The sequence below is a fragment of the Myxocyprinus asiaticus genome, chromosome 30 (assembly GCF_019703515.2).
Source record: "Myxocyprinus asiaticus isolate MX2 ecotype Aquarium Trade chromosome 30, UBuf_Myxa_2, whole genome shotgun sequence".
Lineage (NCBI taxonomy): Eukaryota > Metazoa > Chordata > Actinopteri > Cypriniformes > Catostomidae > Myxocyprinus > Myxocyprinus asiaticus.
This window is the reverse complement of record NC_059373.1, coordinates 43,007,225-43,021,487: the sequence shown is the minus strand read 5'-3', so window position 1 is coordinate 43,021,487 and position 14,263 is coordinate 43,007,225. Positions and strand designations below refer to the sequence as shown.

The 14,263-nt window shown below is 38.7% G+C and overlaps 1 protein-coding gene across 1 annotated transcript in view; it reads left to right on the top strand.

Moving 5' to 3' along the window:
- Positions 1-11,836, top strand: part of atf6b (activating transcription factor 6 beta) — a 35,382-nt gene extending 23,546 nt beyond the window's left edge. The window contains exons 11-17 of the mRNA XM_051663181.1: positions 1,347-1,547; positions 1,630-1,737; positions 7,863-7,959; positions 8,275-8,342; positions 8,428-8,527; positions 8,611-8,695; positions 9,803-11,836. Of these exons, the coding sequence (XP_051519141.1) occupies positions 1,347-1,547; positions 1,630-1,737; positions 7,863-7,959; positions 8,275-8,342; positions 8,428-8,527; positions 8,611-8,695; positions 9,803-10,065 (922 nt within the window). The 3' untranslated portion in view covers positions 10,066-11,836. The remainder of the gene's footprint in view (positions 1-1,346; positions 1,548-1,629; positions 1,738-7,862; positions 7,960-8,274; positions 8,343-8,427; positions 8,528-8,610; positions 8,696-9,802) is intronic.
- The last annotated feature ends 2,427 nt before the right edge of the window (positions 11,837-14,263 follow it).

Below are 14,263 nucleotides of genomic sequence, written 5' to 3'. Positions count from 1 at the left end.
CACATCAATGTGTCTCCGCCCAACGGATATAAATCCGATCTTTAAATGCTCGGTAGCAGCTGTTATATTTTGTGTTTTCCCTGTGCTGACGTAGTGCTTTTTGGGTGGAGTAAAGTTTACATATGCGTCTTGAACAGCCAAATGCATTTATATTTTACCAGTTTCATCTGCAGTGCATCTCAAACCACCTCCTGAAGTGGTTTGGGCAATTGCAATCCATCTCGAATGCGTTTCGGAGGGCATTTACACCTGGTCTTTTCAAGATTGGATAGCTATCCGATCAGTGAAAGCGCATGAAGTGGCCAAGTGCACATGGGCCCGTTGATGTAGCCAAGTTTAAATGGAATGAGCTTATTCAATCGGATAGCAATCCGATCAGTAAAAACGCATGAAGTGACCAAATGTTAATAGGCCCAAAATGAATTAAATAGAAAGCTGTATGAATAATTGGAAAAATTGATGTTTTTTGGAGACCACACACTGTAAACTGTGAATTTAAACACTCATTCATGAAAAATTCATTCCTATTCTTTGTCATTTTCACATTGAGGAAAAACCAGCATTGCTGATGTGGCAGTTGTAAAAGTAGCTCTTACTGTTCATAATGAGAAGATCATCCAAAACCTGCAAACTTTGACCTCTGAGACATCCATATGGTGTCCATTTAACGTTGCATGATTGATTTAATTAAGAATGAAATCACAATGTGGCCTTACATGATTAAAAAACAACAAAATGCTGTGTGTTATGAAACAGTTTCCATTCAGAGCTTCAGTCAGTAATGTGTGGTTGCGGGGCACCCGCTAGCGCACGTTGAGCAGTGCAGACATTTTTTATGTTTTTCGTATTACAATATAAATCATCTTGTCTTGTCTTACTGGAGAGTGAATGACATATTTGATGGGTCCCGGTTACCTTCTCTTCCCCTCCATGGGAAACAGCTGAATGTAAAACCATACTTTCCTCTCAAACACTTTAGGTGAGGAACACGGGGCTGATGAACATTGTTGTCTTTTCCGTGTTTCCTGTAGCTCTTCACAGTTGATTTAAAGACAGCACTGCATGACTTGATGTTGTTTTGTGATGTGAGGGTTAATCCCAGCTCTGAAACTATATTTGCGTCTGGAGGTCGTTTGAACAGAGGCATAAAACTCTCTCAATGTCTCATTATGGAGGACAGCAGAGAAGGCGCAATAATATAGAATGGTGATTAAAACTGACTGGAACTACCTGCGCATTAAACAGTTTTAATGCACGCATTCCAACCAATCAGAATCGAGTATTTGAACAGACCATGGTGTTCATGAAAGTTATAAAATGTTAACAATATATTTTTTTATGTGCAGTCTTAAAGACAGGACGCTGGACTCTGGGTTAGAGGAAGCAGCCGTTCCGCTCACAGGACGCCATCTGCTGGAGTTTGAGAACGCACAAGAGATGAGCGACAAACCTGTGAATGAGAAAGCCACTGAGGAGAGGATCAACCGAGAGGACCGATGGAGGAGAGGAGACCTGGAGAAAGAGTCTGCACTGTCCTATCAGTTCAGGTGAGACGGACCGCACGCGCACACACACATACACCTATGAACATCATCAGCGTTTGTGACCGTCTGTTGTGTGTGTGTGCAGGAATCAGAGCGGTGTGTTCAGTGATGTCAAAGATCTGCTGCTGCAGGATATCGATCGATACTTCTCCTCACCGGACTGCCGGCAGTTCAACCGCTCCGAGTCCCTCAGGTCAGCACACACCTGCCATTGTGACGTCACCATCATATACCTGTTTATCTCTCATCATCACAACTACACCACTCTTGAATGGAATTTTATATTCATCACAGCTGAAATCGAAAAGGCAACACCATCGTGTTATTTACAGGGTACCTGCGGGTCCTTAAAGTCTTAAATTTACTTTTTTAAATTTAAGGCCATAAAAAGTCTTAAAAATCTTAAATAAATTACAAGAAGTCTTACATTTTGTTTGCTGAGGTCTTAAATTTTGGGGCGTGAATAGAGATGTGAGTCAAAATCCTCTCTCTCTCGTGCATTCATCATTTAGCAGATGACGCTTGAGGTTTAGTGTGAGCGCATGCAGGGAAGCGCATTTTTACTGAACTTACGATGTTACACATGTATAAACCTTCATAAACCCGTTATTCTGCATCTCTGTAAGCGAGGGATGCGCTAACACTAACGCTTCTGCTTATAATCGACAAAGCTGTCAATGTTGCAGTTTGCAAGTATGCAAGGTTGGAGCGTCTTTTGACACCTTTCAAATTATGGCACTTCATTATTTCACATTACCTTTGACAAGAATTGTAAAGGTAACAGAACTATTCAGCTGCAGAGTTACACCTGTTATATCTCCATCTCTCTAGATCTGACATATACAGGTATTTTCTCCTTTATAAAAAAAAAAAAAAAAAATGAATATACAAAACTATAATTATATAAATATTATAATATTAATAATATATATATATATTTTAATATTTGTATACAATCTGTTTTCAATATACAGTGCATCCGGAAAGTATTCACAGCACTTCACTTTTTCCACATTTTGTTATGTTACAGCCTTATTCCAAAATGGATTAAATTCATTGTTTTCCTCAAAATTCTACAAACAATACCCCATAATGACAACATGAAAGAAGTTTGTTTGAAATCTTTGCAAATTTATTAAAAAATAAAAAAACGAAAAAATCACATGTACATAAGTATTCACAGCCTTTGCCATGACACTCAAAATTGAGCTCAGGTGCATCCTGTTTCCACTGATCATCCTTGAGATGTTTCTACAACTTGATTGGAGTCCACCTGTGGTAAATTCAGTTGATTGGACATGATTTGGAAAGGCACACACCTGTCTATATAAGGTCCCACAGTTAACAGTGCATGTCGAGCACAAACCAAGCCATGAAGTCCAAGGAATTGTCTGTAGACCTCCGAGACAGGATTGTATCGAGGCACAGATCTGGGGAAGGGCACAGAAAAATTTCTGCAGCATTGAAGGTCCCAATGAGCACAGTGGTCTCCATCATCCGTAAATGGAAGAAGTTTGGAATCACCAGGACTCTTCCTAGAGCTGGCCGCCTGGCCAAACTGAGCGATCGGGGGAGAAGGGCCTTAGTCAGGGAGGTGACCAAGAACCTGATGGTCACTCTGACAGAGCTCCAGCATTTCTCTGTGGAGAGAGGAGAACCTTCCAGAAGAACAACCATCTCTGCAGCACTCCACCAATCAGGCCTGTATGGTAGAGTGGCCAGATGGAAGCCACTCTTCTGTAAAAGGCACATGACAGCCCGTCTGGAGTTTGCCAAAAGGCACCTGAAGGACTCTCAGACCATGAGAAACAAAATTCTCTGGTCTGATGAAACAAAGATTGAACTCTTTGGCCTGAATGGCAAGCGTCATGTCTGGAGGAAACCAGGCACCGCTCATCACCTGGCCAATACCATCCCTACAGTGAAGCATGGTGGTGGCAGCATCATGCTGTGGTGATGTTTTTCAGCGGCAGGAACTGGGAGACTAGTCAGGATCGAGGGAAAGATGAATGCAGCAATGTACAGAGACATCCTTGATGAAAACCTGCTCCAGAGCGCTCTGGACCTCAGACTGGGGCGAAGGTTCATCTTCCAACAGGACAACGACCCTAAGCTCACAGCCAAGATAACAAAGGAGTGGCTACGGGACAACTCTGTGAATGTCCTTGAGTGGTCCAGCCAGAGCCCAGACTTGAACCCGATTGAACATCTCTGGAGAGATCTGAAAATGGCTGTGCACCGACGCTCCCCATCCAACCTGATGGAGCTTGAGAGGTCCTGCAAAGAAGAATGGGAGAAACTGCCCAAAAATAGGTGTGCCTAGCTTGTAGCATCATACTCAAAAAGACTTGAGGCTGTAATTGGTGCCAAAGGTGCTTCAACAAAGTATTGAGCAAAGGCTGTGAATACTTATGGACATGTGATTTAATTTTTTTTCATTTATTTATTTATTTATTATTTGTAATAAATTTGCAAAGATTTCAAACAAACTTCTTTCACGTTGTCATTATGGGGTATTGTTTGTAGAATTGAGGAAAATAATGAATTTAATCCATTTTGGAATAAGGCTGTAACATAACAAAATGTGGAAAAAGTGAAGCGCTGTGAATACTTTCCGGATGCACTGTCAATCATAACTAATTATGCAGCACAGTTCTCTTTCATAATTTAATCTGTTAAAATTTTCAATACATATTGTCAACTTTAAACAGCCATTTTTAAGGTAACTGACGAGTTATCGCTGTACTGATGAGATATTTCACACAAAAATGAAAATTGTCATCACTTACCTTCATGCTGTTGCAAACCTGTATGACTTTATTTCAGTGGATATCAAAAGGAGATATTAGGGAATTTCAATCACCATTTACTTTCAGTGAATGAAAAAAAAAAAAGATGCAGTTACAGTGAATGAGACTAAACGTTTTGCTTAACATCTCCTTTTTTGTTCCACGGCAGAGAAAAATTCATACAGACTCAAGGGTGAGCAGTGATGACAGATTTTTAAATGAACTGCCCTTTAACTACCTGTTAAAGTATTTATGAAAGGTATCTGCCAGGAAAAAATATAGAAATGTTATTCAGCACATGCTAGACCTTATTCACGCTAGCGCCATCTTTGATTTTTAATGAGAATGACAACGAATCTGTGTGGGATATATGTACAGTCTCTTCAATGGGCTGTTCTGCAGTTTAAAGTTTTTTGGATAGTTACGTGGAAAAAACATTGATAAAATATCTGTCCAAGAACATTCAGTATACAAAGAACTCCAGACAACATGAGTTGTGTAAAATCAGATGTGATCTAGGAGCTTTATACAGCTTAATACAGTTTGTGCCACTGAAGAGACTGTAAGTCTATCCCTCACAGCCTCACTCTCTTTCACGTTAAAAATCAAACATGGTGCTAGTGTGAAGAAGGTCTATAGACCAATTCTCTTTTTTACAAAAATGTCAGCACATGTGCAGTAAGTAGTGGCAGAAAGCCCGCTGACTGTTGCGTTAGATTTGACAGATTAGATGATTAAATGAAAGTATGACACAAAACCATCATAAATACAAATATATTCTTAGTGATAAAAGTACTATAATGAAATGAGTTAATAACAAACATGTAATCATGTTCGCTATACATTTTTGCTGCAAAGTTGTGAGTTGAAATGATCTCCTCAGTCCAGTCAGCTCTGTTGATGGCTTGAAGCCACAGCAGTCAACGAGAGCCCTCGGAATCATTTTTCAACAATGTAATCCGATAAAAGTTTACTTTTTACGCATGGTTTTTGCCACCACTTCCGTGTTTGACATAAGCGGTGACATTGCCAAAGCATTGGTCTGTTGCATCACATCTTGCTGGAAAGCAAGTGACTAAAGAGAAGGGTCACAATATAGGCTACATACTTTAGGCTATGTGCATTCTAAATGAATTCATTAAGAGTTTTAATGTTGTATTAATGTATTTAAAAAAAGAAAACACAAATGCACAATAAAATATAAAAAACATGTCCAGAGACATCCAACTAGCCTCAGTGGTTTTGTATTTACCAGCTAATGAATTATTCAGTGTGTTTTTTGTTTATTTTGTTTTATTGCAAAAGTGGTCTTAAATTTTTCATTTATTTGGCCTTAAAGTCTTACATTTCATTCCTTCAAACCTGCAGATACCCTGTATTTACTTCCATCTGTAATGCATCCTTTTATTACAGATTAAATAAGGAAGCAGGTGATTTAAATAAATACAAACTTTGATTACAAATATAGAATCGCGATTAATCGCATAATCTTTTATAGTTAAACAGGGTTCCCGCAGATCCTTAAAGTCTTAAATGAAGTTTTCCAAAATTGAAGGTCATAGAAAGATGATTAAAAGTCTTATTTTTTTATTTCAAGAGTTCTTAAATTTGGGGGGTGGAAAGACAGGAATCGTAATTTGACCTAATGTTATTATCAAACTTCAAAAGTATACTTTTTATTATATAAGTGAATGCACTGCATCCTTCAGAGTGAAAACATGACTGTTGTATTTTTTCCAAGCACACGGGGGCTTGTGAGTGTAGCTGTTACAGAGCAGTTCACAGTATTTAGGACATATTGGAATTTATGACAGAACTATCACAAATTATCACCCGTTGATTATGATGATGATAGTGTTGATGTTTACTTTTAATTGTTTATATTGTAATATGTTGTAGATTATTGAAGGAGTGCATATTTTATATCCCTTATTTGTTTGATTGTGCATCTGGAATTTAATTCAATTTGGATCCTTGTAGCCTCTGTCTGGCCCTCCCCATCACAGGAAGGAAATAATAAGGACATGTAATATAGGCTACCAATTTAATAAACTACTGGCAGACTAACTGGCTTTCTTTCAACACATTATCGAATCAGCACAATTTTCCAATCAAATTATTCCACAGTATAAAATAGAAATGCACTAAAATTGCATTTCCCAAAGTCTAAGTGTGAGGTTGACTAATTGAATGACTAATCCCTATTGTTTCCATATTTATGTCAGTTGGCATTACATCTCTTAAACCTTCATCCTCCACTATATTAATTGTGGCAATCCACTTTGCTACAGCAATCTTGAAGCTGCGTTTTCATGCCGCTTTGAACTCTGCGTTGTCCGGTAAGGGTGCTTACACACTAGGGAAAGCTCCGACGGAGCGTTTGACGCATGGGAGTGCGTAAGGTCCGTTTGCAAGGCCTGTACTTAAGGGAAGGTTCAGTTTGAAAATCACCAGCAATCGACGATAGAGGTGGCTATCTATAATACAACTTTTCAGCAATATACCAGTAAACACTGAAACTCTTCTCCAGGCTCTCTCTCCACAATTACTATCTTTTTAGCTGGCCAGAGAAAAATAATAAAGGATAGGGAAAGAATACACCGCATGTACGAGTTTGTCCACATGGTGTTTTCAATTTCACAGTATAGCTAGTCCCGCCTTTCTGAGATTCTCATTGGTCAACGCATGCCTACATATGAGTGCGTTGCAACTAAAGTGCTTTTGGCCGCATGACGAAGCGGCACTATCGCAAACCCTCACGTTTTCCCTTTCCGTCCTTCCGAAGCATCATCCCCACTTAAATCGATGCACTCGCAGCGTTAACTCTAGTGTGTAAGCGCACTAAGGCGGAAGTGCAACGTGAAGCTGTGGGAATGCTGATGCTCTACTCCAGCGTGTCATCTGAATGTGGCTTTTCACAGGTCCCATATGGGTTTGTTTTGTACAAAAATACAGTTGCAAGGTCCTTTCTCTATCTCTTGATCATTGACACGGAATCACTGTGTTCGTGGTGTGTATATCAGTGTAATGACCCCTCACCCAGCGCAAAAATTCTGCTCTATTCCAGCCAGTGTTCAGAACTCACATGGAGTGGAATAAAATGTCAGAATCAAATGTGAAAATTGGTAAACACTTTAATTGCATTAAAATGTTAACACATTCATTTTCCTTGAAGTTAATTGCATGCATTAAAGCGTTTATTTTAACAGCTGTAATATTTATAATTTAACCTAGATTTCACCATAAAATTTGTTACAGAAGCTGGCATAGCATTAAAAACAAAAACAAATACACACCAGCTGTTCCCACTTGTGCCCATTTTTTACTTACTACCTACATTACTAACTACATTTTTTTTTAAGCATAAATAATTTGAAATGTCTATTTATTTGTCAATTTGAAAGCATTTTGCTTACTTTTTTGGAGTTAATAAGTTGATGTGATTTACTCCTCCATGACTTAATGCCCATGTGAAGCAATACAGATTAGTTACAGACTGTTTTATCATCTGTCTCTGTTTCTGCATCAGGTTGGCTGATGAGCTGCGTGGGTGGGTTCATCGGCATCAAAACAACCGCAAGTCTGATGGAAAACCCAAGCTAGCGAAGAAGACTAAAATAGCTCAGGTTTGAAACCACAGACATCTCAACATGAGCAAAACCAGCCTGAATGACACGCCATTCAATGCACTTCCATTCATTTCAATAGAAAATGTCAATTAAATTCAAAGTGATGGAACACAATTCATTTCTCTTGCAATACAATACAATGCAGTACCCTTGGTCAAGTACAGGAACATTTGTTGCATGACTCCACATGTATACAGGCAGAGACGAGGTGCAGTACACGTAACATTAGTGTAATTGACAAGCAGCTCGTATCAGATCACGTGTTTTTTTTTTTTTGTTGTTTTTTTTTCATTGTTTCATTATATTTAACAGAAAGCTCAGCACAGGAAGACAAACTTCTCCAGATACCTGCCGATTCAGACCCATCGCTCCATTGAAAGGTAAATTACAGCTGCATCTCACAGCAGTCTTTGAGTGAAATGACACATGGAAATATCTGTATTGAATGAACTTTTCTCTCTTTAGTCAGCTGCAGGTGTTGCCTGGACCAGAGATCAGTTACAGTGATTTTCTCGATGCTATTGATCGTCGTGAGGACACTTTTTATGTCGTGTCCTTCAGACGGGTAAGAGGAATAGCACGCTGATATGACCGATCTGAGCGACCTGTTTCCATGTCACCTCACAGCTTCTCTTCGGTCTTTTCTAGGATCACCTGCTGTTACCTGCGATCAGCCACAATAAAACCTCTCGACCCAAAATGTCTCTGGTCATGCCTGCGATGGCCATCAATGGTCAGTTGATATTTGTTTTAGAGCTAGAGCTGCTCTCAACGGCTCTCATTCACCAACCGTGCATACACATTACAAGCTTTATTTGAACGATCCCGATATACATTTTTAAAACCCAAGGATCGATCGTTTACTCTTTGCGCAGCCCTCTACAATGCGAGTAATTCATGCTGTGTGACTAAACATGTCTGTGATTCTCCACTGGCTGGTAAATGTTTGGATTTCACTCTCCAGTGATTGAGTCATATAGAGAAGTTCAGCAGCGAGACAATTTGAGTGTTATGAGTAAAAGTTTGGTTTGACTCGTTCTGTGCGTCAAAAGACGAGATCCGCTCAGTCCATTTGTCATTGAATAATGTTTCTTTAATAGCCTTTCTGTTATTAAAAAAAATTGGAAACATTTAATTCTACTCCCACATAGAACGGATGCGTTAAAGAAGCCATCCGACTCCACTCAATCCAGTTACCGTGCACTCAACCGTATCACTTCTGTGAGACGCACGCTGAACTGCCATTATTCTTAAAGTGACAGTACCGTTAAGCACTTGTTTTACATATCAATGTAAATACTTGTGAATGTGACCGAAAATAAATGAAATTAATATTTTCGCAATGTACTTAGTTAGAAGGTCCCCTTTTATAATTAAAAGCATTAGCTGAGAGAGAATATCTTTCATGTTTAAGCTAAATGAACCTTATAACTAAAATATGCTCAAATGAATCAGAATTGAGTTGAAGATGGCATACTACCATAATACTATGTATGGCAGAAATAGTACGAGTAGTATTCTGAACTCAGCTCTAACAGAAATCACCGTTCATCAATACAGATGCCATAAGGATGTACAGTATATAATGCTAATTGTGGGTGTGTGTGCTCCCTCGTTTAGAATAATATGGATTTTCTAGAACAGGGTAAGAATACATTTACGTGCGTACGAATCTGTTGTGAATCCGGTGAACATTTCACCTGAGAACCTTTCCTGCATTCTTGCATGAAACACTTGTGAAACACTTGTACACAATTGTTAGTGAACGAGTCTTGACGTGCATTCTGTTTTTACCACTACCACTTTTATTGTAATTTTTTGGACATTTTTTGCTCTGTAGATTCGGTGTATAACTCATCCCAGGTTGGTTATGAGATGATGATGCAGGTGGACTGTGAGGTCATGGACACCAGGATCATCCCAATCAAGTCCTCTGTAGTCCCGCCCTCTCTCAGAGACCCACCCCCGTCCCCACCCCCTCATCATCACCATGGCAACCACACCTCCCTCCGCAGCCGACACCACCACCACCCCCATGGCAACGGAGCGTCACCGAGACGGAGGGGAGCGGATTATTTCATCAGTCAGGGTGGACCCGTGTGAGAGGATAATTTTAAATGGAGGGTTTAGAAAAACAGGGAATTTTTCTATTAGGAAAATATACATACATGTCTGTAGATGATGAGGATTCAGGACATTGTTGCTGCCCTGCATGGTCCAGTGTGAGACTATTTTTATTTCATCTCCGCAAATAACGGGAATAACTTTTAAACTGACTCTCAAATCCAATCTGATCATGATTCAACACACGATGTACATGGAAAGGAAATGTAACAGTCCCAAATGATGACATGATCATTATGATATTAGTCCAAATAATATATCAGTAGGTAAATAAAGCTTTATTTTCTCCAGCCCAACATAAACAGTCCATTGCACTTATACGGCTTGTATAGTGTATTTTCCACTAGTGGACTGCACAGGGGTCAAACTGAAATGTATACATTGACCCTAACTGTTATCGTTGGTGTGTTATGTGTTCAGACTCTCTTTTCCTGTATGCAATTTATCATGTGCTGTCCTTGTTTTTATATGTTGTATTGTTTTATTTGTTTTTTTGTTTTACAGATTTTTATTGAGATTATTTAAAGTTGTGCTTATACCAGGTGCGTGTGTGATATAAATATTCATTTGGATATAAAACATAATTGTGCGTGTAATCTTGCCCTTCACAGTCAGGCATTTGTACGTTTTCTTCTCTTTTTTTTTTCTTCAATTATGAAACTGCTGGTAGTGAATGTTCAGTTTTCAGTTTGCAACAGCAAACTTTATCCAGCGTGACGATGCATGTGCCGTCCTGTCATTAGAGCATATGTTGACATTGAAACAAAGTTTCACAGAAATGTCTTGTCAACTATATCAACGTGTTTGATATTTCAGGCCAGATTTACAAAATGATTTAATTAACAGAAATGTTTTGTAGAGAGTAAGTGAGATTGTGATTAGATTTAAAATGATTTGAGGTTACAAATCTTCTGGTCTTTTGTAAGATGATTTTGATGATGTAAATGTACTCGATGTGTTGCTGCTTTTGTCACAAACCACTAACATGATACAATAATCATCTGGCAGATGCACATTTTCTGGAGTTTAGATTTATATTTGAGTTGTTTTCTCAGGCAGTGGTCTTAAGTTCAGAAAGAAAATTAAAATTTTCAGGCTGTATGAAAAAAATCATTTAAAAATGAAGATGGGAAGGTGTAATCTGAAAACTCATAACTGATTAAATTACTGTAGATCACAGGAAATATTTCCATGGATGCTTCATTTAATTGAAATGTCATTTGTATATAAAGGCTTTATACTGTGCAACAGGGATCCAAAACTAATTTGACCAAAAGCTACCCAAATGATACAGTTCATCAGAGATATCTCTTGGTAAACTGTGTCAAGCCTTCACAAGCAAAAGGATCAAGACCTGCATCTGGATGTGAATGTTGCATTGTAGAGTCTTTTATACAAGCATTTTTATTTATTTTTCTGTAAAGTTATCATGATGGGGTGTTTAACTATTTTTGTTGTTTTAACGGAAGATATTTTTGTTTTCCATGATGCATGTGTCCGAAACGTTCCCATGATGCACTGCTCTCGCATGTTTCTGTTATCTGTGATGGAGGAATGATGTAAATTTAAAACTGCTTTTTTACTTTTTTATTTAAATGAGATTTAACAAAAAAAAAAACAAACAAACAAAAAAAAGTGTTTAATTTTCTCTTCCTGACTATGAGTATTTTGAACTACTGTCTGCATTTGTAGAGGAAAAAATAAATTTGTTAAATACTAATAAAATCAGCTTGTTGGTTTAGTATATAAATGCATGTTTCTAACTGTTTACTTTTTTTTTTTTTTTACTTCGTCAAAGTACAAAAGTACTTTTATAATTTGACTGGAAAGAGGGCTGATACATTGTTAGCTTCACTCTGTACTTCACTGCCGGTTTTCAACAACGGCCAGGTTTGAATATGCAAATTAACCTTACACACACACGAAGCGTCCAGGTTTCATCTAGCGGTAGAAATTGTTGATGTGTTGAGATTTCCTACAGCAAGAGGGCGCTAGAGATCTATTTAAATACTTAAACACTGTTCAACGGTAACAAACCAGCTTGGAGATTTGAATTCAATGCAGTGGTTCTTATTTGGCAACATTTTACCATTACCCGACAACACCACATATAACTACCTTGTAAAAAGAACATATGCTATAATTTGATAATGCAATGGACAATGTACAGTCAGACAGCCTAAAATAAAGCAGAAGTGGAAGTACATTATTCCTCTTATTGCATGGCTACTAACCAAATAAATCAATAAATGGACATGAAATGTTGATTTGATCAGTTCCCTGGGTTGCCTGATCATTAGTATTGACAGTTTCATGGCATTAAAGGAATAGTTCACCCAAAAACGAAAATTCTCTCATCATTTACTCACCCTCATGCCATCCCAGATGTGTATGACTTTCTCTCTTCTGCGGAACACAAATGAAGATTTTTAGAAGAATATTTCAGTTCTGTAGGTCCATACAATGTTAGTGAATGGTGACCAGAACTCTGATGCTCCAAAAAGCACATAGAGGCAGCATAAAAGTAATCTATACGACTCCAGTGTTTTAATCCATATGTTCAAAAGTGATATGATAGGTGTGGGTGAGAAACATTAATATTGAAGTCTTTTTTACTATCATTCTCCACTTTCACCTTCAAATTCTACTTCTTTTGTTTTTGGCGATTTGCATTCATTCATGCATATTGACACCTTACTGTGCAGGGAGAATTTATAGTAAAAAAGGACTTAAATATTGATCTTTTTCTCACCCAGACCTATCATATGACTTCTGAAGACATGGATTAAACCACTGGAGTCGTATGGATTACATTTATAATGCCTTTATGAGCTTTTTTTTTTTTTTAGCTTCAAAGTTTTGGCACCCATTAACATTCATTCTATGGACCTACAGAGCTGAAATATTCTTCTAAAACTCTTCATTTGTGTTCTGCAGAAGAAAAGCTGTCATACACATCTAGGATGGCATGAGGGTGAGTAAATGGTGAGAGAAAGTGAGCTATCCCTTTAAGATCTTCTTTAATTCTTCTTCGAATCCGAGGCTTTGAGAATCGAGTTGACTTCAAAGCTTGAAATGTCAAAATCTTTTCCTTCATAATGTCATGAGTAGTGTTAAGCCTGGGTAGCTCAGGGAGTAAAGATGCTGATTACCACACCTGCATGCTGAGTGACTCCAGCCAGGTCTCCTAAGCAACCAAATTGGCCCAGTAGAGTCACATGGGGTAACCTCCTCGTGGTATCTATAATGTGGTTCTCGCTCTTGGTGGGGTGCGTGGTGAGTCGTGCGTGGACGGAGAATAGCGTGAAGCCTCCACACACGCTATGTCAACAAGTCACATGATAAGATGCGTGGATTGACGGTCTCAGATGCAGAGGCAACTGAGATTCGTCTGCCACCCGGATTGAGGTGAGTCACTACACCACCATGAGGACTTAGAGCGCATTGGGAATTGGGCATTCCAAATTGGGGAGAAAAGGGGAATATAAAGAACGCTTTATATTAAGCTGTTTATTATGAGATTTATCTTCGAGTTTTAAATGTTTTAAACTGTTAAATTGAGGTTTAAATATTATTTAATGTGCACATATTTGTGCATTTTTGACCAGTGTTCACCTTCACAGTAGCGCCACCTAATCTAGAACATAATGGTATGAAAGACATACACTATATTGCCAAAAGTATTCGCTCATCTGCCTTTAGACGCATATGAACTTAAGTGACATCCCATTCTTAATCCATAGGGTTTAATATGACGTTGGCCCACCCTTTGCAGCTATAACAGCTTCAACTCTTCTGGGAAGGCTTTCCACAAGGTTTATGAGTGTGTTTATGGGAATTTTTGACCATTCTTCCAGAAGCGCATTTGTGAGGTCAGACACTGATGTTGGACGAGAAGGCCTGGCTCGCAGTCTTCGCTCTAATTCATCCCATTCGGGTTGAGGTCAGGACTCTGTGCAGGCCAGTCAAGTTCTTCCACACCAAACTCGCTCATCCATGTCTTTATGGACCTTGCTTTGTGCACTGGTGCGCAGTCATGTTGGAACAGGAAGGGGCCATCCCCAAACTGTTCCCACAAAGTTGGGAGCATGGAATTGTCCAAAATCTCTTGGTATGCTGAAGCATTCAGAGTTCCTTTCACTGGAACTAAGGGGCCAAGCCCAGCTCCTGAAAAACA